At 44.8% G+C, this 26,638-nt stretch overlaps 1 protein-coding gene across 5 annotated transcripts in view; it reads right to left on the reverse strand.

Annotated features, from left to right (window-relative positions):
- Positions 1 to 25,343, reverse strand: part of si:ch211-171b20.3 (uncharacterized) — a 307,602-nt gene extending 282,259 nt beyond the window's left edge. For all 5 annotated transcript variants that reach the window (XM_068032044.1, XM_068032045.1, XM_068032046.1 and 2 more), the window contains exon 1: positions 24,917 to 25,343. In XM_068032044.1, the coding sequence (XP_067888145.1) occupies positions 24,917 to 25,203 (287 nt within the window). In that variant the 5' untranslated portion in view covers positions 25,204 to 25,343. The remainder of the gene's footprint in view (positions 1 to 24,916) is intronic.
- Between the last annotated feature and the right edge of the window lie 1,295 nt (positions 25,344 to 26,638).

The following is a 26,638-nucleotide window of genomic DNA, read 5'->3' on the forward strand; positions in this document are numbered from 1 at the left end:
GAAAACTCTCCGCTGGTTGGAGGCATAACTAGCATAAAGGAAGATGGTTGTGGTTGTTGGAGGTCAATCATCTCAGTCCCAGGACATTACTGCAGGAGTTCCTCAGGTTAGTGTCCTAGGCCAAACCATCTTCAGCAGCTTCATCAATGACCTCCCCTCCATCATAAGGTCAAAAGTGGGGATGTTCACTGATGATTGCACAATGTTCAGCACCATTCGCAACTCCTCAGATACTGAAGCAGCCCATGACCAGATGCAGCAACACCTGGACAACATCCAGGCTAGGGCTAATGAGTGGCAAGTAACATTCATGCCCACAAGTGCCAGGCAAAGACCATCTCAAATAAGAGAGAATCTAACCATCGCCCCTTGACGTCCAATGGCATTACCATCACTGAATCCCCCACCATCAGCATCCTGGGGGTCACCACAGACCAGAAGCTCAACTGGACCAGCCTCATAAATGCTGTGGCTACAAGAGCAGGTCAGAGGCTTAGAATTCTGCAGCGAGTAACTTACCTCCTGTCTTCCCAAAGCCTGTCCACAAGGCAGAACTCAGGAGTGTGATGGAATACTCTCCACTTGCCTGGATGAGTGCAGCTCCAACAACACTCAAGAAGCTCGACACCATCCAGGACAAAGCAGCATGCTTGATTGGCACTCCATACATCACCTTTAACATTCACGCCCTTCACCACCGATGCACAGTGGCAGCAGTGTGTACCATATACAAGATGCACAGCAGCAACTCACCAAGGCTCCTTCGACAGCACCTTCCAAACAGATGACCTCTATTATTTAGAAGGACAAGGGCAGCAGATGCATGGGAACATCACCGCCTGCATGTTCCCCTGCAAGCCACACACCATCCTGACTTGGAACGATATTACCGTTCTTTCACTGTCATTGGGTCAAAGTCCTGAAACTCCCTTCCTAACAGCACTTTTGCTGTACCTACACCCCAAGGACTGCAGCGGTTCAAGAAGGCAGCTCATCACCAGCTTCTCAAGGGCAATTAGGGATGGTCAATAAATGCTGGCCTAGCCAGCGACACCCACATCCCACAAGTGAATAAAAAAACATAATTGGAGGAGGGACAGTTTCAGTGGGTTGAGAACAGATATGGCCCAGGTAAACTGAAATCAAAGATTGGCAGGCAAAACTGTAGTCAAACAATGGGCAGCCTTCTTCAAAGAGTAGATGGTTCAAGTACAATCAGGGTACTTTCTCATGAGGGGAAAAGGTAGGGCAACCAAAACTAGAGTTCCCTGGATGACGAAAGAGATAGAGAGCAAGATGAATCAGAAAAGGGACATAAAGCAGATGGCAAGTTGATAATACAAGGTGAGAACCAGGCTAAATATAGAAAGTTCACAGGGGAAGTGGAAAGGGAAATAAGAGGGGCAAAAAGAGAATATGAGAATAGACTGGCTGCTAACATAAAAAAGGGAATCCAAAAGACTTTTATAAGTATATAAACAGTAAATGACTAGTAAGAGGAGGGGTAGAGCCAATTAGGGACCAAAAAGGATACCCACGCCTGGAGGCAGTGGGCATGGCCAAGATACTGAATGATAATGATGTCACAGTCACAGTAAACGAGGTAGTTGAGATAATGGATGGGATAAGAATTAATAGAAGTGATATCACAGAATCATTACAGCACAGAAGGAGGCCATTCAGCCCATCACATTCACACCAGCACTCCGAATGAGCACTTCACCTGATGCCTTCTCCCTGTAACCCTGCACATTCTTCCTTTCCCCAATTCCCTTTTGAATGCCTCAATTGAACCTGCCCCCACCACATTCTCAGGAAGAGCATTCCGGACCTTAACCACTCGCTGCATGAAAGTGTTTTTCCTCATGTCGCTTTTGCTTCTTTTCCCAATCACTTTAAATCTGTGGCTTCTTGTTCTCGATCCTCTCACAAGTGGGAACATTTTCCCTATCCACTTTGTCCAGACCCCTCATGATTTTGAACACCTCTATCAAATCACCTCTCAGCCTTCTCTTCTTCAACGTATCTTGATAATTGAAGTTCCTCATCCTTGGAATCATTCTCATGAATCTTTTCTGTACTCTCTCCAATGCTTTCATACCTTTCCTAAAGTGCGGTGCCCAGAACTGGACGCAATACTCCAGCTGAGGACGAAATAGTGTCTTATACAAGTTCAACATAACCTCCCTCCTGTTGCACTCTATGCCCCTATTAATAAATCCGAGGATATTGTATGCTTTATTAACCACTCTCTCAACCTGTCCTGCCACCATCAATACCTTATGCACATATACTCCTAGGTCCCTCCATTCTTGCAACTCCCTTACAGTTGTACCCTTTATTCTACATTGTCTCTCCATGTTCTTCCTACCGAAATGAATGACTTCACATCTCTCTGCATTGAACTTCAGCTGCCACTTGCCTGCCCATTCCACCAACTTGTCTATGTCATTTTGAAGTTCTACACTATCCTCCTCATAGTTCACAATGCTTCCAACTTTCATATCATCAGCAAATTTTGAAACTGTGCCCTGGACACCAAATCATTAATATACATCAGGAAGAGCAAGGGTCCCAACACAGACCCCTGGGGAACTCTACTACAAACCTCCTCAAGCCTGAAAAACATCCATTAACCACTGCTCTCTGTTTCCTATCACTCAGCCAATTTCGTATCCATGTTGCTACTGTCCCTTTTATTCCATGAGCTATAACTTTGCTCACAAGTCTGTTGTGTGGCACTGTATCAAATGCCTTTTGTAAGTCCACGTACACCACATCAACAGCATTGCCCTCATCAACCCTCTCTGTTACCTCCTCAAAAGCTCCAGCAAGTTAGTTAAACATGATTTTCCTTTAACAAATTAGTGTTGACTTTCTTTAATTAACCCGCATTTGTCCATGTGACTATTAATTTGGTCCTGAATTATTGTTTCTAGAAGTCTCCCCACCACCAAAGTTAAATTGACTGGCCTGCAGTTGCTGTGCTTATCTTTACATCATTTTTTGAACAAGATTGTAATATTTGCAATTCTCCAGTTCTCTGGCACCACCCGAGTCGAATAAAGACTGGAAAATTATGGCCAGTGCCTCTGTAATTTCCACGCTCACTTTCTTCAGTATCCTTGGATGCATCTCACCCAGCCCTGGTGCTTTATCAACTTTAAGTATAGACAGCCTATCTAATACCTCCTCATCATGAATTTTAAAACCTTCTAGTGTATTAATTACCTTCTCTTTCATCGTGGCCTGGGTAGCATCTTCTTACTTGGTGAAGACAGATACAAAATATTCATTTAATACCTCGGCTAATACCTGGGCGGCACAGTGGTTAGCACCGCAGCCTCACAACTCCAGCGACCCGGGTTCAGTTCTGGGTACTGCCTGTGCGGAGTTTGCAAGTTCTCCCTGTGACTGTGTGGGTTTCCTCCAGGTGCTCCGGTTTCCTCCCACAGCCAAAGACTTGCAGGTTGATAGGTAAATTGGCCATTGTAACTTTTTGTTTTATTACAATTTTCCATATTAGATTAGATTAGAGATACAGCACTGTTGGATAGATGCCAGTATTATACCTGTACTGGAAGAGCTTGGCTGGGGGCACGGCTAGTCCTGCATAGTTCTTCAGACTACTGCTAAGATGTTATCAGGGCCCCTGCCTTTGCTGTATCAAGTGCCTTCAGTCATTTCCTGATATTATATGGAGCGAATCGAATTGGTTGAAGACTGGCACCTGTGATGCTGGGGACCTCAGGAAGAGGCCAAGATGGATCATCCACTCAGCACGTCTGGCTGAAGGTTGCAAATGCTTCAGCCTTATCTTTTGCCCTGACATGCTGGGCTCCCCCATCATTGAAGATCGGGATTTTTGTGGAACCTCCTGCTCTGGTTAGTTACTTAATTATCCACCGCCATTCACGACTGGATGTGGCAGGATTGTAGAGCATTGATCTGATCTGATCGTTGTGAAATTGCTTAGCTCTGTCTATCACATGCTGCTTTTGCTGTTTAGCATGCATGTAATCCTGTGTTGTAGCTTCACCAGGTTGACACCTCATTCTTAGGTATGCCTGCTGCTGCTCCTGGCATGCTCTCCCGCACTCCTTAGTGAACCAGGGTTGATCCCCTGGCTTGATGCTAATGATAGAGTGGGGGATATGCCAGACCATGAGTTTACAAATTGTGGTGGAATATAATTCCACAGCTGCTGCTGGTCCACAACATCTCAGTGATGCCCAGTTTTGAGCTGCTAGCTGTGTTCTGAATTGATCCCTTTTAGCATGGTATTAATGCCCAAAACACAAAGGACAGTATCCTCAGTGTGAAATCAAGTTTTTGTCTTCACCAGGACTATGCAGTGGTCACCCCTACCAATACTGTCATGGACAGATGCATCTGTGACAGGTAGATTGGTAACGTCATAGAGTCATAACAGCACAGAAGGAGGCCATTCATCCCATCAAGTCCATGCCGTCTCTCTGTAAAGCAATTCAATCAATCCCATTCATTCACTCTAGTCCCATAGCCCTGTCAGTTTATTTCCCTCAATTGCCCATCCAATTTCCTTTTAAAATCATTCATCGTCTCCGCTTCCACCACCCTCGTAGACAGCGAGCTCCAAGTCGTTACCACTCGCTGCGTAAAAAGTTCTTCCTCATATCCTTCCACATTTCTTCCCCAAAACCTTAAATCTGTGTCCCCTCGTCCTTGTACTATCAGCTATGGGAACAACTTTTCTTTGTCTACCCTATCTAAACCTGTCATAATCTTGTACACCTCTTCAAATCTCCCCTCAATCTCCACCGCTCCAAGGAGAACAACCCCACCATGTCCAACCTAACCTTGTAGCTAAAATCCCTCATCCCTGGAACCATTCTGGTAAATTTCCTCTGCACCCTCTCAAGGACCCTCACATCCTTCCTAAAATGCAGTGACCAGAACTGGACACAAGACTCTGGTTGTGACCTAACCACAGCTTTATAAAGTTTCAGCATAACTTCACTGCTTTTGTACTCAATACCTCTATTTATGAAGTCCAAGATCCCATATGCTTTACCAACTACTCTCTCAATATGTCTTACCACCTTGAAAAATCTATGCACATGAACAAGGTCAAGCAGGTTTTTACCTCTTGTTGGTTCCTTCACCACCTGCTGCAGCCCAATCTGGCAGCTGTGTCCTTCAGGACCCGGCCAGCTCAGTCAGTTGTGGTGCTACCAAGCATTCAAGTCCCCCACCCAGTGTACATTCTCTTCCCTTGCGATCCTCAGTACTTCTTCCAAGTGGTGTTCAACATGGAGGAGTACTGATTCATCAGCTGAGGAAGGGCAGTAGGTGATAATCAACATGGGGTCCAGAGTCAATGTTGAGGACTCCCAGGGCAACTTCCTCCTGACTGTACACCACTGTGCTGCTACCTCTGGTGAGTCTTTCCTGACGGTGAGACAGGACATACCCAGGGATGGTGATGGAGAAGTCTGGGACTTTGGCAGTAAGGGATGATTCAGTGAGTATGACTGTCAGGCTGTTGCTCGACTAGTCTATGCGACACAGGTCCCCAGATGTTCATGAGGAAGAGTTTGCAGGCTGTGCCATTGTCATTTCCAGTGCCTAGGTCGATGCCAGATGGTCTGTCTGGATTTGTTGTTCTTAGTCGACTTTTCTGTAGCAGTTTGGTACAAGTGAGTGGCTTGCTAGGCCATTTCAGAGTCATAGAGTTATACAGCACAGAAACAGGCCCTTCAGCCCATCGTGTCTGTGCTGGCCTTCAAGCACCTAACTATCCTAATCCCATTTTCCAACACTTGGCCCGTAGCCTTGTATGCTATGACGTTTCAAGTGCTCATCTCATCAAGAGTCAACCACATTGCTGTGGTACTGGAGTCACATGTAAGCCATACAGGTAAGGACGGCAGATTTCCTTCCCTAAAGGACATCAGTGAACCAGATGGGTTTTTACAACACACAACACTTACACTCACCCTCATCTTAGTGCCATCTTGCACCCAATCCTTGCAGTCGCCCTCCACAAATGTTGTCATTCTATCCTCTCCACACATTCCATTTCTCAAACTCACAACTCTCTGCTTTCTCTCCTTGGAGAAGAGAGCAAGGGAGAAGCAGAGAACTGAGGGTGGCCCTGCAGTCGTAGCCACCCTGACCACAGTGGAGGTGGCAGCAGCATTGAAGATTGGCAGGGTGGCAGAGTCCATGGGCAAAGGCAATGGAGAGATGGGGGTCTCCCACAAACCTGATGACAGCATGAGAAATCAGACTACCACTTGGCACATAACAGTTACTCATGTTGAATTGCTTTCACCACTAACTAAACTATCAAGATCTGTACAACGTAGACTTTGAACCCTTCCCACATGTCAGTTCTAATTCACATTTTCATTGCCCACAGTCTGGAAGCAAAGCAATGGAAGTGAGATGAGAGATAGCTGACCACCCCATACCCCAGGATGAGGGCCCAAAGACAAATGTTGTTTCCCGCAGAAGAGAGGAAGCGACCAGCGACGCGCGCAAAACAGGCATGTCTTTCATCTCCCACAAATCTTTCAAGACTGACTGAGAAGAGTGGGAGGAGGCAAAGGAGTTCTCATAGGAGGGCACACATTCTGAGGGAGCACCATCACAGAACTCATGTGCACCTTCCACCAGCACAGAAGCACACACCTCAGTGGGGACTCCAATAGACATAACTAGCTTGTGACTTGATGAGGACACAACACCCGTGAGCAGATGCAAGTGCTCAAGACAGGGACAGAAGTGGAGAGATCCTGGAGAACACAGGACACTCCAAGCTCTGCTCAGCTGGACATGGATGCTGAGCCTTGGTGGTCATCCACTTCTAGAATTGCAACAGGAAAAGTGTGTGGCTCTGTCAACATTTCCAGAGGTAATGCACAGCCCTGGAGAGAGATCGGAGGAGATGTCTCTACCATAACATCTCAGGCATTTCTACCGATTTCCACCTCCACGGAAAGAATGGCCACCTGTATGGAGAACCAGATGCGCCAAGCAACCAAGTGCATGCTTGTCCTCACCAATGGCCTGCACACTCTTTCTGCCGCTTTAAATAGGGTGGAGGAAAGCCTCACCTTGGGTGTTCAAAACCTCACTGAAGTGCAGCAAAGTGCAGGTGGGCCATGAGAGGGGAAAGGGCACATGGAAGTAGGAACGCATCTCAAGGCACTCGCACTCCTCATCCCATGCAACCACCCCCCCCAATCCCCTCCCACACTGCCTTCTGTCCCGATGACAGAGTCTGCCCATGCACCTGTGTAGGTGGGGCAGTCTTTGACGGGGCCCTCAGGCTCTAAATCCCAGAGAATGTCCCCCACAAGCATCTCAGCTGAAGGCACAGGGGAACAAGCAGCCTACCTCTAGCTCTGATGCAGGCACAAGGGTAGCATCACGTATGAACAGAAAGCAGAAGAGGAAGACTTCTTAGTTGCACGATGGGATTCACTTGGGTGTCTATAACAATGTCAATGTTGTTATATCACTGGAAATTTCAATGCATCAAGCACTTTATTTGAACTCTCCGTTGTCTGGTTATCTCCATTGTTGCATCCAGAATTCCAAATGGTCATTAGCCTTCAGGAGAATAATTCTACCAGAGTGGAAGACAAAGGGTGTGAATGTGATGGAAGGATTTATGACTGTGGGAATGATTTGTATCGGGAAGGATTTGTATTGGGAAGGGGACCGAGGATTTATTGGAGTGCCATTTGGAAATTTACACAATCAGGTTAAGAAGAGCAAGGAGAGGACACGAGAAGTCATTGGTGGATAGGATCAGGGAAAACCCTAAGGCTTTCTATAGGTATATCAGGAATAAAAGAATGACTAGAGTTAGATTAGGGCCAATCAAGGATAGTAGTGGGAAGTTGTGTGTGGAATCAGAGGAGATAGGGGAAGTGTTAAATGAATATTTTGCGTCAGTATTTACAGTAGAGAAAGAAAATGTTGTTGAGAATACTGAGATTCAGGCTACGAGGCTAGATGGGATTGAGGTTCACAAGGAGGAGGTGTTAGCAATTTTGGAAAGTGTGAAAATAGATAAGTCCCCTGGGCCAGATGGGATTTATCCTAGGATTCTCTGGGAAGCTAGGGAGGAGATTGCAGAGCCTTTGTCCTTGATCTTTATGTCGTCATTGTCGACAGGAATAGTGCCGGAAGACTGGAGGATTGCAAATGTTGTCCCCTTGTTCAAGAAGGGGAGTAGAGACAGCCCTGGTAATTATAGACCTGTGAGCCTTACTTCGGTTGTGGGTAAAATGTTGGAAAAGGTTATAAGAGACAGGATTTATAATCATCTTGAAAAGAATAAGTACATTAGAGATAGTCAGCACGGTTTTGTGACGGGTAGGTCGTGCCTCACAAACCTTATTGAGTTTTTCGAGAAGGTGACCAAACAGGTGGATGAGGGTAAAGCAGTGGATGTGGTGTATATGGATTTCAGTAAGGCGTTTGATAAGGTTCCCCACGGTAGGCTATTGCAGAAAATACGGAAGTATGGGGTTGAAGGCGATTTAGAGCTTTGGATCAGAAATTGGCTAGCTGAAAGAAGACAGAGGGTGGTGGTTGATGGCAAATGTTCATCCTGGAGTTTAGTTACTAGTGGTGTACCGCAAGGATCTGTTTTGGGGCCACTGCTGTTTGTCATTTTTATAAATGACCTGGAAGAGGGTGTAGAAGGGTGGGTTAGTAAATTTGCAGATGACACTAAGGTCGGTGGAGTTGTGGATAGTGCCGAAGGATGTTGTAGGGTACACAGAGACATAGATAGGCTGCAGAGCTGGGCTGAGAGATGGCAAATGGAGTTTAATGCGGAAAAGTGTGAGGTGATTCACTTTGGAAGGAGTAACAGGAATGCAGAGTACTGGGCTAATGGGAAGATTCTTGGTAGTGTAGATGAACAGAGAGATCTTGGTGTCCAGGTGCATAAATCCCTGAAGGTTGCTAACCAGGTTAATAGGCCTGTTAAGAAGGCATATGGTGTGTTAGCTTTTATTAGTAGGGGGGTCGAGTTTCGGAGCCACGAGGTCATGCTGCAGCTGTACAAAACTCTGGTGAGACCGCACCTGGAGTATTGCGTGCAGTTCTGGTCACCGCATTATAGGAAGGATGTGGAAGCTATGGAAAGGGTGCAGAGGAGATTTACTAGGATGTTGCCTGGTATGGAGGGAAGGTCTTACGAGGAAAGGCTGAGGGACTTGAGGTTGTTTTCGTTGGAGAGAAGGAGGAGGAGAGGTGACTTAATAGAGACATATAAGATAATCAGAGGGTTAGATAGGGTGGATAGTGAGGGTCTTTTTCCTCGGATGGTGATGGCAAACATGAGGGGACATAGCTTCAAGTTGAGGGGTGATAGATATAGGACAGATGTGAGAGGTAGTTTCTTTACTCAGAGAGTAGTAAGGGCGTGGAACGCCCTGCCTGCAGCAGTAGTAGACTCGCCAACTTTAAGGGCATTTAAGTGGACATTGGATAGTCACATGGATGAAAATGGAATAGTGTAGGTCAGATGGTTTCACAGGTCGGCGCAACATCGAGGGCCGAAGGGCCTGTACTGCGCTGTAATGTTCTAATTCTAATTCTGAAGCATACTCTTACCTTCTGGGAGCGGACCTGTGGGGGGAATGTCGACTGCTGAGCCTATAAATCGATCCCGAGGATCGAGGCCCAGTCTCTTACCTTCCGGGAGCGGAGCGGAGCAGACCTGTGAGAGAGCAGTCAGAGCTCTTCCAGCGTGCCGGAGTTTTGAAAGTGCAGGAGTCCCCTATGGCCATCCCCCTCTCAAACAGATATACCGCTTTGGATACTGTTGGCGGGGGGGGAGGGAATGACCTCTCAGGGGACAGCAGCAACAGCCAAGTTTGTGGCACCACGGAGGGCTCTGCTGCACAGCAGGGGAGGAAAAGGGTTGGAAGAGCTATAGTGATAGGGGATTCTATCGTAAGGAGTGCAGATAGGCGTTTCTGTGGCCACAAATGAGACTCCAGGATGGTATGTTGCCTCCCTGGTGCTAGGGTCAAGGATGTCTCGGAGTGGCTACAGGACATTCTGAAATGGGAGGGTGAGCAGCCAGAGGTCGTGGTCCATATTGGTACTAACGACATAGGCAGGAAGAGAGATGAGGTCCTGCAAAGTGAATATAGGGAGTTAGGCAGAAGGTTAAAAAGCAGGACCTCTAGGGTTGTAATCTCAGGATTACTTCCTGTGACATGTGCTAGTGAGGGTAGGAATAGGAGGATAAGGCAAATGAATGCGTGGCTGAATAGCTGGTGTAGGCGGGAGGGCTTCAGCTACTTGAATCATTGGGATCTCTTCTGGTGCAGAGATGACCTGTACAAGAAGGACGGGTTGCATCTAAACTGGAAGGGGACCAATATCCTTGCGGGGAGGTTTGCTAGTACTACTCGGGAGGGTTTAAACTAGTCTTGCAGGGGGGTGGGACCCAAAGTAGTAGTCTCTCCGATGAGATAGTTGAGGCAAATGTAGAGGTTAAAGCAAGCAAGTCCAGTAGACAAGCCGGGCAGGACAGGGAACGTGGAAGGTCTGATAGGCTAAACTGCATTTACTTTAATGCGAGAAACCTTACAGGTAAGGCAGATGAACTCAGAGCATGGATCGGTACATGGGATTGTGATATTATAGCTATTACGGAAACATGGTTGAGGGATGGGCAGGACTGGCAGCTCAATGTTCCGGGGAACCGATCCTTCTGGCATGACAGAGGTGGAGGTAAGAGAGGAGGGGGAGTTGCACTATTGATTAGGGAGGACATCACAGCAGTGCTTAGAGAGGATATCCCGGGTGGAATGTCCAGCGAGGCCATATGGGTAGAACTTAGAAATAAGAAAGGGGTGATCACTTTGATGGGATTATACTATAGGCCCCCCAATAGTCAGAGGGAAGTGGAGGAGCGTATATGTAGGGAAATTACAGATAGGTGTAGGAATTATCGGGTTGTAATTGTAGGTTGTAATTTTAACTTCCCTAATATTGACTGGGACTGCCTTAGTGCTAAGGGATCAGATGGGGAAGAATTTGTTAAGTGTGTCCAGGATAGTTTTCTGAAGCAGTATGTGGATGGTCCTACCAGAGAAGGGGCTACACTCGACCTCCTCTTAGGAAATAAGGCTGGGCAGGTGGTTGATGTGTCAGTGGGAGAGCACTTTGGGACCAGTGACCATAACTCTATTAGCTTCAAGATGGTTATGGAAAAGGATAGGACTGGTCCTCAGGTTGAAGTCCTAAATTGGGGGAAGGCTAATTTCAATGGCATCAGACAGGAACTCTTAAAAGTTGAATGGGAAAGGCTGTTTACAGGTAAAGGGACGTCTGGCAAGTGGGAGGCTTTTAAAAGTGAGATAGGAAGAGTACAGGGCCAGCATGTTCCTATTAGATGGAAGGGCAAGGCTGGCAAGTTTAAGGAACCTTGGTTGACGAGGGATATTGAGGGTCTGGTCAGGACAAAGAAGGAGGCATATGTCAGGTATAGGCAGCTGGGATCAAGTGAGTCCCTCGAGGAGTATAGGGGATGTAGGAGTACATTTAAGAAGGAAATTAGGAGGGCGAAAAGGGTCCATGTGAGTTCCCTGGCGGATAAGATAAAGGAGAATCCTAAAAGATTCTATAAGTATATTGAGTAAAAGGGTAGCTAGGGAGAGAGTAGGTCCCCTTAAGGATCACTGTGGCAATCTATGTGTGGGAAATGGGCGAGGACTTAAATGAATATTTCTCGTCAGTATTTACTGTGGAGAAGGTCATGGAAGCTAATGAGCTCAAGGGAGGGAACAGCGATATCCTGGAGAATATCAACATTACAAAGGAGGAGGTGTTGGAAGTTTTGAAGCGCATTAAGGTGGATAAATCCCCAGGGCCTGACCAGGTGCATCTTAGGATGCTATTGGAAGCAAGGGAGGAGATTGCTGGGGCCCTGGCAGAGATTTTTGTATCATCGTTAGCCACAGGTGAGGTACCAGAAGACTGGAGGATAGCTAATGTTGTGCCTTTATTTAGGAAGGGCAGCAGGGATAAGCCAGGGAACTACAGGCCAGTGAGCCTTACATCAGTGGTGGGAAAGTTATTGGAAGGGATTCTGAGAGAGAGGATTTATATGCATTTGGAAAGGCATGGTCTGATTAGGGATAGTCAGCATGGCTTTGTGCATGGGAAATCATGTCTCACAAATTAGATTGAGTTTTTCGAGGAGGTGACCAAGAGGATTGACGAGGGCAGGGCGATGGACATTGTCTACAGGGACTATAGCAAGGCCTTTGACAAGGTCCCGCATGGTAGGCTGGTCCAGAAGGTTCGAACACATGGGATCCAGGGTGAGCTAGCAAAATTGCCTTGGTGAGAGAGGGTGGTAGTGGAGGGTTGGTTTTCAGATTGGAGGCCGGTGACCAGTGGTGTGCCGCAGGGATCGGTGCTGGGCCCTCTGTTGTTTGTTATATATATTAATGACGGATGTGAACGTAGTGGGCATGATTAGTAAGTTTGCAGATGACACCAAAATTGGTGGTATAGTGGACAGTGAAGAAGGTTGTCTATGGTTATAACAGGATATAGATAACCTGGGAAAGTGGGCAAGGGATTGGCAAATGGAATTTAACGCAGACAAGTGTGAAGTGATTCATTTTGGGAAGTTAAACCAGGGCAGGACATATACAGTGAATGGCAGGGCCCTGGGGAATGTTGTTGAGCAGAGAGACCTTGGGGTGCAAGTACATAGTTCCCTGAAAGTGGCAACACAGGTAGACAGGGTGGTGAAAAAGGTGTATGGCATGCTTGCCTTCATCAGCCGAGGCATTGAGTACAAGAGTTGGGACGTCATGTTACACATAACGTCATGGTTAGGCCGCATTTGGAGTACTGTGTGCAGTTCTGGTCGCCGCACTGCAGGAAAGATGTGATTAAGCTAGAGAGGGTGCAAAAAAGATTCACAAGGATGTTGTCTGGTTTGGACGGCATGAGTTATAAAGAGAGATTGGATAGGCTGGGTCTGTTTTCCTTGGAGCGAAGGCGGCTGAGAGGGGACATGATAGAGGTATATAAAATTATGAGAGGCATAGACAGGGTAGATAGCCAGAGTCTGTTTCCCATGGTAGGGGTGACTAAAGCTAGAGGGCACAGATTTAAGGTGAGAGGGAGGAGGTTTAAAGGGGATCAAAGGGGTAAATTTTTCACACAAAGAATAGTGGGTATCTGGAATGAGCTGCCGGAGGAGGTGGTGGAGGCAGGAACAGTAGCAACATTTAAGAGGCATCTGGACAGGTACTTGAATGAGCAAGGCATATGGAATTAATGCAGACAGGTGGGATTAGTATAGATAGGCATTATGGTCGTCATGGATGCAGTGGGCTGAAGGGCCTGTTTCTATGCTGTACGACTCTACTCCTGTATGAACCCATCATGGGTTTCTCTGTGAGCAAGGTGGGGGACTGAAAGCACCCTGGCTACATCAGGCTCCTACTCATCGGAGGATGCTGAGTGGTCAGCACCTTCCTCCTCCTGCAGCGCCATGTGTTCAAGGCATGGCAGACTACTACTATTCTTGGCATCCTTGCTGGTGCATACTGAAGGCGTACTGTCCTCAGATTCCTCCAGGCATCTGAATTGCATCTTTAGCAACCCAATGACTTCTACAATGATTGCCCTTATGGTCATGTGGCTCTTCTTATGCTTTCCCTCTGCATCGGTGTAGGGTTCCTCACAGATGTCATGAGCCACTCCAGGCTCTCAGAAGGTAGCCCTCATCTCCAAAGAGCCACCTACTTGCACTGTGTGGTGATGCAAACACCTATGGGAGATGGGACTGTCGCAAAATGAAGGAACCATAGCAGCTTCCAGAATATTTTGCACAGACATACTTTCTATTGGTCACCTACCAGCTGAACACTGATGGAGAAGAATCCCTTCTGATCGATAAATACTCATAAGTTCTCCACATTAAATTTAATGTGACAGCTACCTGCCCAATTTAGTAATTAATATCCTCTTGAAGTCATTTACAATTCTCTTTAAAATTACCCACATTCCCAGGTGCGAGACTTTGGCTTATAGCTAGCTTTCCTGCCTAAGTTAAGTGGTGTAGAATTCTAACCCCGCTCCAGACAGTCCCAGCAAGTGGACACCGGAGGACTGTCATTGAATGCTCAAGTTGACATCCAGCTGATATTACTACAGTTGCATGCAGACTAGGTGCAACATCCTGATATCCTACCTGTAACTGGTAGTAATCTTGTAACCTGCTGATGGACATCCTGTAACTACAAGAGTCTGCTACTATCTTCCCCACTATATCCTGCATTTCCAAGCTTTTTGTCATCCATAAACTATAAAATGATGCCTTCTATACTGAAGTCCAGGTCATTAATCTGCTTCTAAAAGATCAGTGGTCCCAATCCTGATCTCTGGGGGAACACCAGTGTATATTTATCTCCCAAGTCTGAAAAACCACCATTCACTACTGCTCCTTGCTCTCTGTCTCAGCCAGTTTCATTTTCAGGGTGCCACTACCTCTCCAATCCCATGTGCTTCAATTTTGCTAACAAGTCAATATATGGCACATTATCAAACACCTTTTGAAAGCCAATATACACAACTGCACAGCCTTCATCAACTTTGTCCATTATTTCACTGAAGGGTATCATGGGTGGCGCAGTGGTTAGCACCGCAGCCTCACAGCTCCAGCGACCTGGGTTCAATTCTGGGTACTGCCTGTGCGGAGTTTGCAAGTTCTCCCTGTGACCGTGTGGGTTTTCGCCAGGTGCTCCGGTTTCCTCCCACAGCCAAAGACTTGCCGGTTGATAGGTAAATTGGCAATTATAAATTGCCCCTAGTATAGGTAGGTGGTAGGGGAATATAGGGGATATGGTAGGAATATGGGATTAGCGTAGGATTGGTATAAATGGGCGGTTGATGGTCGGTACAGACTCGGTGAGCCAAAGGGCCTGTTTCAGTGCCATATAAATAAATACACAGGATATAATTGGAAGAAGGGATGAGGTCAGCAAAAGTGAAGGAGAAAAAGGATCCAGAAGGGTGTTGGTACCCATGAGTTGTTGAAGCTTGCGAACCTTCACACCTGAAAGGAAGAAAATACGTTTTTTATTAAAACGCCAGATAAGGCGAAGCATGAAATGCAATTGTGGACCAGGACAGCTTTGATCGATAGTGATGGTGCTACTGAAGGGAGGTCGAGGACGTGCACATGGCGACGCATGGCATTGAACATGGATCTCAGGATGCGGCAAAAACAGCAGTTCAAGGAATACTGAATGTCTAGGAGGTATCTGTAATCATGGGTGGATCCAAAACATACTCAATTAGTACTATGCCTCCACAAGAGATCCCGAATTGCCTTTAAATGGGCCCCATCTTTCCTTTCACTTTCCTTTTATTCTTTATTCCCTTTTATGTTGCCCACTAATCTATTCTCATACATTTTCTTTACTCCTCTAATTTCCTTTTTCAGTTTTCCTCTGCACTCATCTTAATTCGCTACTGTATTATGAACATGACATTTATCACAAGCCTCCTTTTATTGTTTCGCAGGTTTAATCATCCAGGGAACTCCAGCTTTGGATGGCCTTCCTTTTCCTCTCTTAGAAATGTGCCTAGTTTATATCTGAACTGTCTCCTCTTTTAAGGTTTCCCAATGCTCATTTATTGTTTTACCTCCTAAGGTTTGTCTACAATTCACCTGGGCCACCTTTTCAACTCACTGAAATGAGCCCTCTTCCAGTAGGCTATTTTCAACTTTGATTGACCCTTGTCCATTTCCATAACTGCTCTAAACCTAATGATATTGGGATCACTGTTCATGTGCTATCATGCTGAAAAATGCTCCATTGGCCCCCACTTGGTTCCCCAGAACTAGATCCAGCACTGCTTCTTTCCTCATTGGGCTGCAAACATACTGAAGTTCTCAAGGAATTATTCTTCTCTTTGCACTTTACGCTGTTTCTTCCTCCAATTTATATTAGAACATGATCTCGGACTTCACTTGTCAAAACCAGCCCACCTAGACCAACCTAAACCAAACAGAGATTAAACAAAAAAGGACGCTTGGTGTTTGGGTCAGTTTTCTCAGTACATATCGTCCTAAATTCAGCTCAGCACTAAACTTTCAAAACTACTCCCTGCATTCAGACTCAATAACTGGCGATCTTTCACAGAATGACAGATATGGCAGCACACAAGGAGGCTGTTAGGCCCCTGGTGACTTGTGCCAGTGCTGGAACTCTCTTTTGAAACACTAACCCTCAAATCAAGTTATAGTCCTCCTTTTCATGCTTATCTCATTCCCTTTTAAATGATGCTCCAGTCACTGCCTCAATAGCCACATGGTGAAGCATATGTTATAAGAGCCCTTACAGTCTCCCTCTCTTGCCCTACCACTCAAGCCTCAATCTCCCTCAAACACAAGGCCTCTCCCTCTCCCCTGAGGCCCCATCGCAGAACTCTAGTTCAGTCACCCTTCCTTGAATCCCAACCCCGTCACTCTATTTCCCCACCCCAAGTCCCAATCCCTGACCCCATACCCCCTCCCCAATACACTCATCGTCGACTGTTTCCTGCTCCTTTTAGTTTTTATATTGAACCTGTTACGACCAGGTGAGAAAGGTGTCTAGGGGTCTTTTGCTGTCTTCACCTGGCCTTATTGTAACCGGATTTTATTTTTAAACACACTGTGTTTTGAGCTCCCCTTTTGTGAATCCTTGTTCACAGCTTTCAATTATAAGGCAAAGAAATGAGCATAAATAGGCTTTCTTCGGTTTAAAGGAGAAGAGGAGAATACAATCCACAAATGCAGGAATGGTTAAGACAGTTAGTCACATGACTGACCTGCTGGCCAACTTGGAGTAGAATTGTGCCACAAAGAAAAGAACAGATGGCAGCTTGCAACTGAAGTTGGAGCAAGAAAGCCTCTCTCCTGGTGGCCTCTCACTTTCTCCAAAGTCACCGGACACACAGAAGAGAGAAAAGACTCTGACATCAAAACAAGTTGAAGCGTGCACTGGGCCCCAACGAATTGCAGGACTTAACGGCAACAAACCCTGTTACGGTTAAACCAGGCAAAGGCTGAGAGGGAATCCCTAGACCCCTTCTCACCTGGTTGTAACAATGCTATTGCTGTATATCATACCATGCATAGCAATTTGTACTTCTTGCTCAACAATTTTATTCACATTACTTTATGAATTTATCTACATATAACTCAAACTTGACTTATTCTGTTTGCCAATTTTATTTTAAACCTTTTGATTAGTTTTTTTTTAAGTTGCCTGTTTTTATCTTCTCTTTCTGACACTTTTTATCCCTTTTTCTTGATCACGTTTTGGTCCTCCCCCATAGCACTAGTTACTCTCCCAGCAACAGCATTGGTCCCAGCCTTATTCAGATCAAGTCCACCCTTTCTGTACAGGCTACCATTGTCTCAGAACTGGCCCCAATCTCAAAGTAGTCAAAGTGTCTGGGAACATTGAGGTAGGAAGGGAGCACTGGATTCAGGAATAGAGAAGGTGTCTTGCAAACTCGGAAGGCTGAATTTTTCCAGCTCGCCGCTAAGCAAAAACGGCTGGGTGCACACACAAGATTTACTCTGTGGAGCCGTCACAGTATTTAGCATGGCAGCTCATTTCCACAGACCCCCGCCCGATGACATGGGAGGGGGCAGGCGCTCTGTCCCCAGCACAGCGTCTGGCGCCACTGTGCCAGCGCCATTTTTAAAGGGCTTCCTGCCCTTCAGTTAAATTTAAATTTTTTAAAGTTACAGGACCTATAAAATTAAAGTGAAAAATTTAAGAAAGGTTTCTTTCCCCGTCCCTCCCTCCTAATGACTGAACAATTTATACATTGCCCTTCCCCCCCCCCAAATAAATTACCTTACTATCCCGACCTTCCCCACCACCCCCCCAAAATTTATAACCTTTTACCTTCAATCCCTTCCCACCATCCTCTCCACCAAATCACAATAGAATCCCCACTACCCCCCACTCCGCCCTGAAAACATACCTGCTCCCCTCTCCCAACCAGTGTTCTGCCTCAAATATAAAGGTGCAGGATTGTCGACAACCAACTGGAATATCGCAGCGGAAAGGCCAGCGTCAGCAGATAAGTGATTAATTCATTAATTATAATATTTTAACATATGTAAATTGTAATGCCGCTGCCAGTAATATGGGACGGGGCCTTCCCAGTGCCGAGGCCCGTAGCGGACCTCTCCCAGAGGTATTTTCCAGGCCCCCAGCCATGACCCCTGACATCAGGGGCCCGGTAAAATTCACCCTGAATGTGGTATTTTTGGGATGTGAAAGCAGTGGGAGATGGGTACTGGGGTGTTTGCCTTGGGGCATAGAAGCATTGGGATAGTGATGGTAAAATTTGGGGGCATTGGGGAAAAAGGGGTGGAAAAGATTACAGTGTCATGTTGGTGCCCGGGGTCATTGATATTAGAGTCTTTGGATATGCCAAAAGATCCACTGCCATTGTGGCAAAGAGGACAATCTGCTCTGAGAAATTTAAGTGCGACATAGTAACAGTAATGTTTTGGGCAGGAGAAGACCATCGAGCCTACTCTTCCATAGTCATCATCCAGTATTCCCCTTCGCAATAGAAATTCATCCAGTCATTTTTTTTTAAAAACCTGCCATTGTTTTCTTTTCCACTACGCTTTTGGTAATCTATTCCACAATTCTTTCACAATCTTACTAAAAGGAATGTTGCCCAAATTCCCCCATTTTGTTGACACTCCTAACTTATAGCTGCCTAACCCTCAATTCCAATTGTTACAACTGAGGCTGGAGGAGTGCACTGTCTTTCGCTAGTTCCACTTCTCCACAGGACACAACATATATTTAAAAGGTTTTACCCAGTTACCGATACGGCCAATTATATACTCTTTTTATTTCAGAATAAAATTCACCAATCAGGTTTCTTTAATAAACAAAATTATTAAATTATAAAACAAGACTTTATTGAATAAAAATATAAAGCATTAACACACAGGTTAAAATATGAAAGTTCCCTTCCAAATTAACCCAACACACGCGCACAGACACACCGGTTAAAGAAAAACAAAAGAAGTTTTCTTTGCAGAGATCTCTTTACAAACAGACAAAAAAAAAACTTTGGCCAAATACTTAATTCTTAAAGGAAAAAAGGACAAGATATACAATGTTCTCCACTGTCCCTTTTAGTCTGGCGTCCAGATACTCGTAGATGGCTGTCACTGGGATCTTTTTGGAGCAGTTCTCTTCAGGCCATGTCGAGGATTAGTCCGGCAGGCTTTTCAGTTCTCTGAACTGAATTAGTTTGCCACTTTTCTGCTCATCTGTCCAGTCCCGAACATTGATGCCTTCCGGCAGTCTACAATTTATATCAATGACTTGGATGAAGGGACTGAATGTATGGTAGCTAAACTTGCTGATGACCCAAAGATCGAAAGCTTTCAAGAAGGCATAAAGAGTCTACAAAGGGATTTAGATAGGTTAAGTGAGTGGGCAAAAATTTGGCAGATGGGAGTATGTGGGAAATGTGAACTTGTCCACTTTGGCAGGAAGAATAGAAAAGCAGTATGTTATTTGAATGGAGAGAGAGTGAAGAACTCTATGGTATAGAGGGATCTGGGCGTCCTGGTACATGAATTACAAAAAGTTAGTATGCAGGTACAGCAAGTGATTGGGAAGGCAATGGAATGTTGACATTTATTGCAAGGGGAATCGAGTGTAAAAGTTGGAAAGTGTTGCCACAGCTATACAGGGCCTTAGTTAGACCGCATCTGGAGTACTGTGTACAGTTTTGGTCTCCTTACTTAAGAAAGGATATAATTTCATTAGCAGTTCAGAGAAGGTTCACTCCACTGATTCTTGGGATAAAGGGGTTATCTTATGAGGAAAGATTGAGCAGGTTGGGCCGAGATCCATTGGAGTTTAGAAGAACGAGGTGTGCTCGTACTGAAACATATAAGATCCTGACAGGGTGAATGCTGAGAGGATGTTTCCCCTTGTTAAGCAGACTAGAATTAGGGGACAGTTTAAAAATTAGGGGTCTCCCATTTAAGACTGAGATGAGGAGAAATGTTTCTCTTTCAGTGGGTTGTTTGTGGAATTCTCTTCCCCAGAGAGCAGTGGAGGCTTGGGTCATTGAATATATTCAAGGCTGAGTTATATAGAATTTTGATCGACAAGGGAGTCAAGAGTTATGGGCGGGTAGACAGGAAAGGAGTCGAGGCCACAATCAAATCAGCCATGATCTTATCAAATGGCGGAGCAGGCTCAAGGGGCTGAATGGCCTACTTTTGCTCCTAATTCTTGTGTTAGGTACAGCTTTCTTTCTCACTATCAACCACACAGCCAATTTTTATGTCAACGGTAAGCTTCTTAATCATGCCCCCTACATTTAAGTCTAAACCATTGATATACACCACAAAAAGCAACAGACCTCGTACTGAGCCCTGCAGAATCCCAGTGCAAATAGCCTTCCTGTCACAAAAACAACCGTCGACTATTAACCTTCATTTCCTGCCACTGAGCTAATTTTGGATCCAACTTGCCACTTGCCCTTGGATCCCACTGATTCTTACTTTTCTTACCAGTCTGCCACATGTCACCTTGTCAAAGTCTTGTTAAAATCCATGTAGACCACATCAAACATACTACCCTCATTAACCCCCCTTGTTACCTCTTCAAAAAATTCATCAAGTTAGTCAGGCACAACCTTCCCTTAACAAATCCATGCTGACTGTCCTTGATTAATTTGTGCCTTTTTAAAATGACAATTTATACTGTCCCTCAGAACTTTTTCCAATAATTTGCCCACCACCAAGGTTAGGTAGGCTAGTCTGTAATTACTCAGTCTAGCCCTTCTTTCCTTTTTAACAAAAGTATCATGTTAGCAGTTCTCCAGTGCATCACCTGTAACCGGAGAACATAGGAAAATCAGGGTCGGAGCCTCCACTACTTCCTCCCTTGTTTCTATTAAAATTTCCATTTGCTCTTTGGAACTGATTTTACTGTCTGATGATATGTCCTCCTACCTCTTCAAATATTTATTTTTGCTGTGAGTCTCCTTTGTCTTCTCAGTTTCAGAATCACAGCTGGTAGTGGATGATTTGCTTCCTTTTTTCTTATGTTTGCCTTTATTTTTATTTTTCTGCTTTTTCTGATGATAGAATCCGATAGACTTCATCCGGGCCTGGCAACTTATCCACTTTCAAAGATGATAAACCCCTAATATGTCCTCTCTCACTATATTTATGCCACCAATATTTCACACTCGTCCTCCTTATCTACAATGTCTGCATCGTCCCCCTCTTTTGTGAAGGCAGACGCAAAGTATTCATAAAGAACCATGCCCATGTCTTCTGCCTCCACACAAGATTTTGGTTTCTAATTTCCTTTCCTGAGGTATTCTCTTGCTCTTTATATATTTTTATAAAACACCTTTGGGTTTTCCTTGATTTCACCTGCCAATATTTTTTCATGTCCTCTCTTTGCTTTCCTAACTTCCTTTTTAATTTCACCCCTGCACTTTCTATACTATTCCTCCAATAGCCATATTTATCTTTCTTTCCATCAGTCGGGAGCTTTCCTTTTGAATCCTACTGAACTCAGTTTTGCCAGAGCTCCTTGATGTTGAAGGCAGCTATTCTCATCTATCATTTCGCATACAGCTCGTGTCAAAATTTGGATTAATGCTGTGTTAAGGTCTGGGGCAGAGTACTTCTGGTGGAACTGAAAATGAGCATCAGTGAGCAGATTATCAATGAGCAAGTGTTGCTTGAAGGCACTAGCGATGACTCATTCCATCACTTTACTCATGACTTTAAGGAGGCCCACAGGATGGAAATTGGAAGGGTTAGATTTCTCCTTTTTTGTTAGGACATACATGGGTAATTTTCCATATTGTGAAGCAAATGCCAATGTCATAGCTATACTCGAACAGCTCAAATAGGGCAGCGCTAGCTCTGGTACGTAGGTTGTCATCACCACAGCCAAGCTACTGTCAGGCCCAGAGCCTTTGGTGCATCTAGTACACTCAGCTGATTCTTAATGTCACATGTAGTGAACTAAATTGACTTGGACGCTGGCAGCCATGATGGTGATGACTGCTGGAGGCGGCCAAGTAGAATCATCCACTCGGCATTCTGGCTGAAGATGTTTGCAAACTCTTCACTTTAGATCTCAAATCTGATAGGGCTGCTAGCCTTGCCAGCAGTCACCCTAGGATGCACAAAGAAATGGGAGATGTGTTAAGTGAATCCCTGGTTTACATATTTAATAGTTCATTAGAGAGTGGGCTCTTTCCCACAGATATTTAAAAAGGACAACATGTCAGAATGAGGAAAATATAGGACCATTAGCTTAACTTTAGTTATTGAAAAGTTGTTAGAAGAGAGTAGAGATAATCTGTATGGATTACCTGGACATAGGCATTATTAGAGACCCCAGCATGGTTTCCAGAAAAGAAAGTTATGTCTTACCAACTTAGTTGAATTTTTTAAGGAGGTAACTAGGTTAGTAGATGAAGATAGCCCTGTCGACATTATTTATTTGGACTTTCAGAAGGTTTTTCACAAAATGGTGCACAACAAGATAGGAGGGACAGGAATGCAAATCCTGGATTGGCTAGGGAATTGATTGGTTCTTGCAGGTAGAGGTTGTTAGTAATGAAAGGGGTTCTGTGTGGAGACCAGTCACCAGTGGAGATCCACAGGGATCTGTGATGGGACTGCTGCGCTTCCTGATCTACATTAATGATCAGACAGTGGTGTCGTGGGCATTGCCTGCAGGTTTGCAGATATCATGAAGATCTGCTTGTGTTAGAACCCTTGATGGGGTCTTGATGAAAAATAAACTTAGACAGATATGATGGGTCTGCCATTTAATGTAGACGAGTGCAATGTCAAGTGTGTGTGTAGGGCTAATGCCAAGCATGTATATGCCACATTCAGTACAGAATTGCCACATTCAGTACAGAATTGAAGTCTTTTGAGCAGGAAAAGCACTGGGGCATTATAGTACAAATCTCTGAAAGTACACGGCCACAAGACTATTGAGAAAGCGAATAGAGTACTAAGATGTCTGGTGAGGACAATTTAGTATAAAACTTTAAAAAAATATATATAGCATCCTTCTATAAGGCTTGAATTAGGCCGCAAATGAAACGGAGTGTTGAGTTTTGGTCCCCTCATATGGTTGGTGATATAAAGGCCGTAGGAAAGGTTCAAAGGAGGACCACTAAAATGATCACACTTAAGAGTATTGTGCAGAGTTCTGGTCTTTCAGATAATTGAAGCACTGCAGAAAACAAAAATAAAACATTTACAAGGATAATACCAGAATTGAGAGATTACAGCTATCGGGAAAGATTGTACATTATGGGTCTTTATTTATACAAGACTTAGGAGATCTGTTCGAGGTTCTTAAAATTACGGATGTCCTGAACAGGGTAGATTTCCTGAGAACACTTCCACTTGTCTGAGAATTTAAAATTAGGGGCCATAAATGCAAGATGGTTACTAATAACTCCACCAGGGAAATAAGGAGAAATTTCTTCACTCAGAGTGATTACAATGTGGAACTCGCTAGCAACAGAAGTGGTTAAGGCAAATAGTTCAGATGCTTTCACAAAGAAACAGATAAGTACATGGGAGAAAAAGGAATAAAAAGATATGCTGAACGGCTAAGATGAGGTAGATGCAATGGGAGGAGATTTGTGTGGCGTATAAACACCGGCACAGACTAATTGAGCCAGATAGCCTGTTTCTGTGCTGTATATTCAATGTAGTTCTACGTAGCCATCCCTCATGTAAAAGCCCTTAGTTACCACAATAGGCTTCGAGATTTTAAGAGCCTTTTCACTCTTTAAAAACTTCTAGGAGATTTAAGTGTTTAAAATGATTAAAAGGGACTAGATCGTCTCTGTAGACAGATTATGTGAACCAGATAGGTTATGGAAAATGAAGGGCCCGCCATATGAACTATGCAACCGCACGCCCAGGTTAGAGGTCCGAAGGTTTTTCTTTATACAGAGGGTTGTCGCCACTTGGAACAAGTTACCGATCCATGTCGTGGGTACGGATTCGCTGCAACAATTCAAAGAGGAGGCTGGTCAAGTTCTTTATTGCAGCCAATACATCACCAAACCTTTGTACTGGAGTTATATCAGCTATGTACCTCTTGCTCACTATGACCTCCTGGGACTTGTTTTGGCCACCTCTGGGGATCAAAGGAGTATCCCAGAATTTTCCCCCTCAATTAGTCTATTGTTCTTTAAAAATCTATTTTGTTCTCTCATCAAGAAAATTACATGACTATAAATAGGAGGGTATACTGGGAGTTGTGATGCTTATGTATCCGATGCCCTTTTCCTGTCCATCTTTTCATATGTTTTTAATGTTCATTTCTTATACTTAGATCCTGTACGCTAAGATTAGAAATGGAAATATTCATGGAGCCTTCACCTCCTCCTACTAGTTGCTTGGTTGGCCACCATGAATCTCAATTTGGTAGGGCTACAGAGCTTTGCTGGCATTTATTTTAAAGAATATAAATTAATTTAAATAATATAAATTTCCCAGGTTATGCTGATGATACATTTACATTCCTGTCCCCATGAAAATCTTACCTATTGTCCCATAATGAGAAAAGCAGCATTCACAGCAGGACAAGATCGAGCACCACATCAAATAACCTGTCAACACTCAGTGCTTGGATCCATACAAAAAGAATAGCCACTTGGAAGGGCAATCAGTATTCCGTTGGACAAGTCATTCTGCCCCTGGCCTCCGTGGGCGCAATGGTAAGACAGAAGCCGACCGCCGGTGCACAATGGTAAGGACGCTCCATCCCACATTTCTTAAACCATAAAGAGGAAATCTCTCCGCACTTACTTTCGTAACTCTTCCACTTCGGACATTTCCTCTCGTTCTTGCGTTCTTTTGTCGATGTCCCGTGATGGCCTGGCTTTGGGTCTAGTTGGAGGCTGAAGCCCAGCTTCAGGACTGAGGTCTGAGCCCAGGCCAAGCTGCAAGGGTGAAAGGGCCGGCGCCAGGCCCCCAACTTTAAACACACGTCGGGGCGGAACTGTTGGTCCGCGACGCCGATAGTCAGAAACCTCTTCCAGGAGCTGGTAGTCGTCGTCCTCTTCATCATCGTCGTCCGCATCCAACCACGACATTTAGCGTCCTCATTTATGTTAAAAGATCAATAGACAGATTATGGGCGCAAAGGCACCGAGCGCACTCCCTCGCGCTCAGCGCTTCCATCGTTGTGTGCGAGCCGGGCCGTTATACCGGCCCTCGCGCACCTTCCATAACCGCCGTTGTGCCTCGCGCAGTCTCCTAGCAACCGGCTGACAGGTGTTCCATTCGGCAGAGAACAGAGGTCTTTCTTAATAGTGCCATAAGCAGACACTGGTTTGCTCCAGCGTCATCAAAAACAGCTTACAAAAGTGACCCCTTTTGACAGAAGCAAAACTAATATCATAAATCGTAAAAGAAACTTACAAAATTAAATAGTATTACTTCACAGTTGTACTGCTGAAAGAGGTTACAAAGATAAGGAACAGCAAGACCAGAGAGGAAATTGAACACTAGGATGCGAAGCAGCAAATGCAGGTCAGCTGGGCAAGCAGGTCGTGGTATGGCAGCAGAGTTTTGAATGAGTGCAAGCTAAATGAGTACTTTGCATCTGTCTTTACCAAGGAAGAAAATGCTGCCCAAGTCAGTGAAAGCAGTTAGTTAAGACACTCGATGAGCTAAAAATTGATATTAGATAGGCTGGCTGTACTTAAAGTTGATAAGGCATCCGGACTGGATTAGGTCCATCCAAGGATACTGAGGGGAGGAAATTGTGGAGACGCTAGCCTTAATCTTCCAATCCTTGTTTAAAAAATGGATATAAGGATAAGTCCAGAAACTACAGGCCAGTCACTTTAACCTCAGTGTTGGAAAAGCTTTTAGAGACAATAATTCAGAACAACATTAACAGTCACTTGGACAAATGTGGATTAATTAAAGAAAGCCAGCATGGATTTGTTGAGGGCAAATTGTGTTTAACTAACTTTCTGATGAGGTAACAGAGAAGGTTGATGTGGTGAACATGGACTTCCAAAAGGCATTTGATAAAGTGCCATGTGACAGGTATGTCAGCAAAGTTACAACCTGTGGAATAAAAGGGGCAGTGGCAGCATGCATATGAAATTGGCTGAGTGACAGCAAACCGAGAGTAGTTGTGAATGGTTGTTTTTCGGACTGAAGGGAAGTAGTGGGGTTCCCCAGGGGTCAGTGTTAGGAACCCTGTTTTTCTTAATATATGTTAATGACTGAGACTTTTTTTTATAAACACAGTGAAGGGTTAGGATCTGGGATCCCGAGACTGTAGTGGATGCAGATTCAATTGAGGTCTTCAAAAGAGAATTGGATAATTATCTGAAGAGAAAAAGTTTGCAGGGCTACAGGGAAAAGGCGGGATAGCGAGACCAGGTGAGTTGCTCTTGTAGAAAGCTGGCAAGGACTTGACAGGCCAAATAGCCTCCCTCTGAGCTGTAACCATTCTATAATTCTATGGAAGATGGGAGGCCTTCCAAATCAGCATTGAAATAGTTGAGTTTG

The sequence above is a fragment of the Heterodontus francisci genome, chromosome 5 (genome assembly GCF_036365525.1).
Source record: "Heterodontus francisci isolate sHetFra1 chromosome 5, sHetFra1.hap1, whole genome shotgun sequence".
Taxonomy (NCBI): Eukaryota; Metazoa; Chordata; class Chondrichthyes; order Heterodontiformes; family Heterodontidae; genus Heterodontus; species Heterodontus francisci.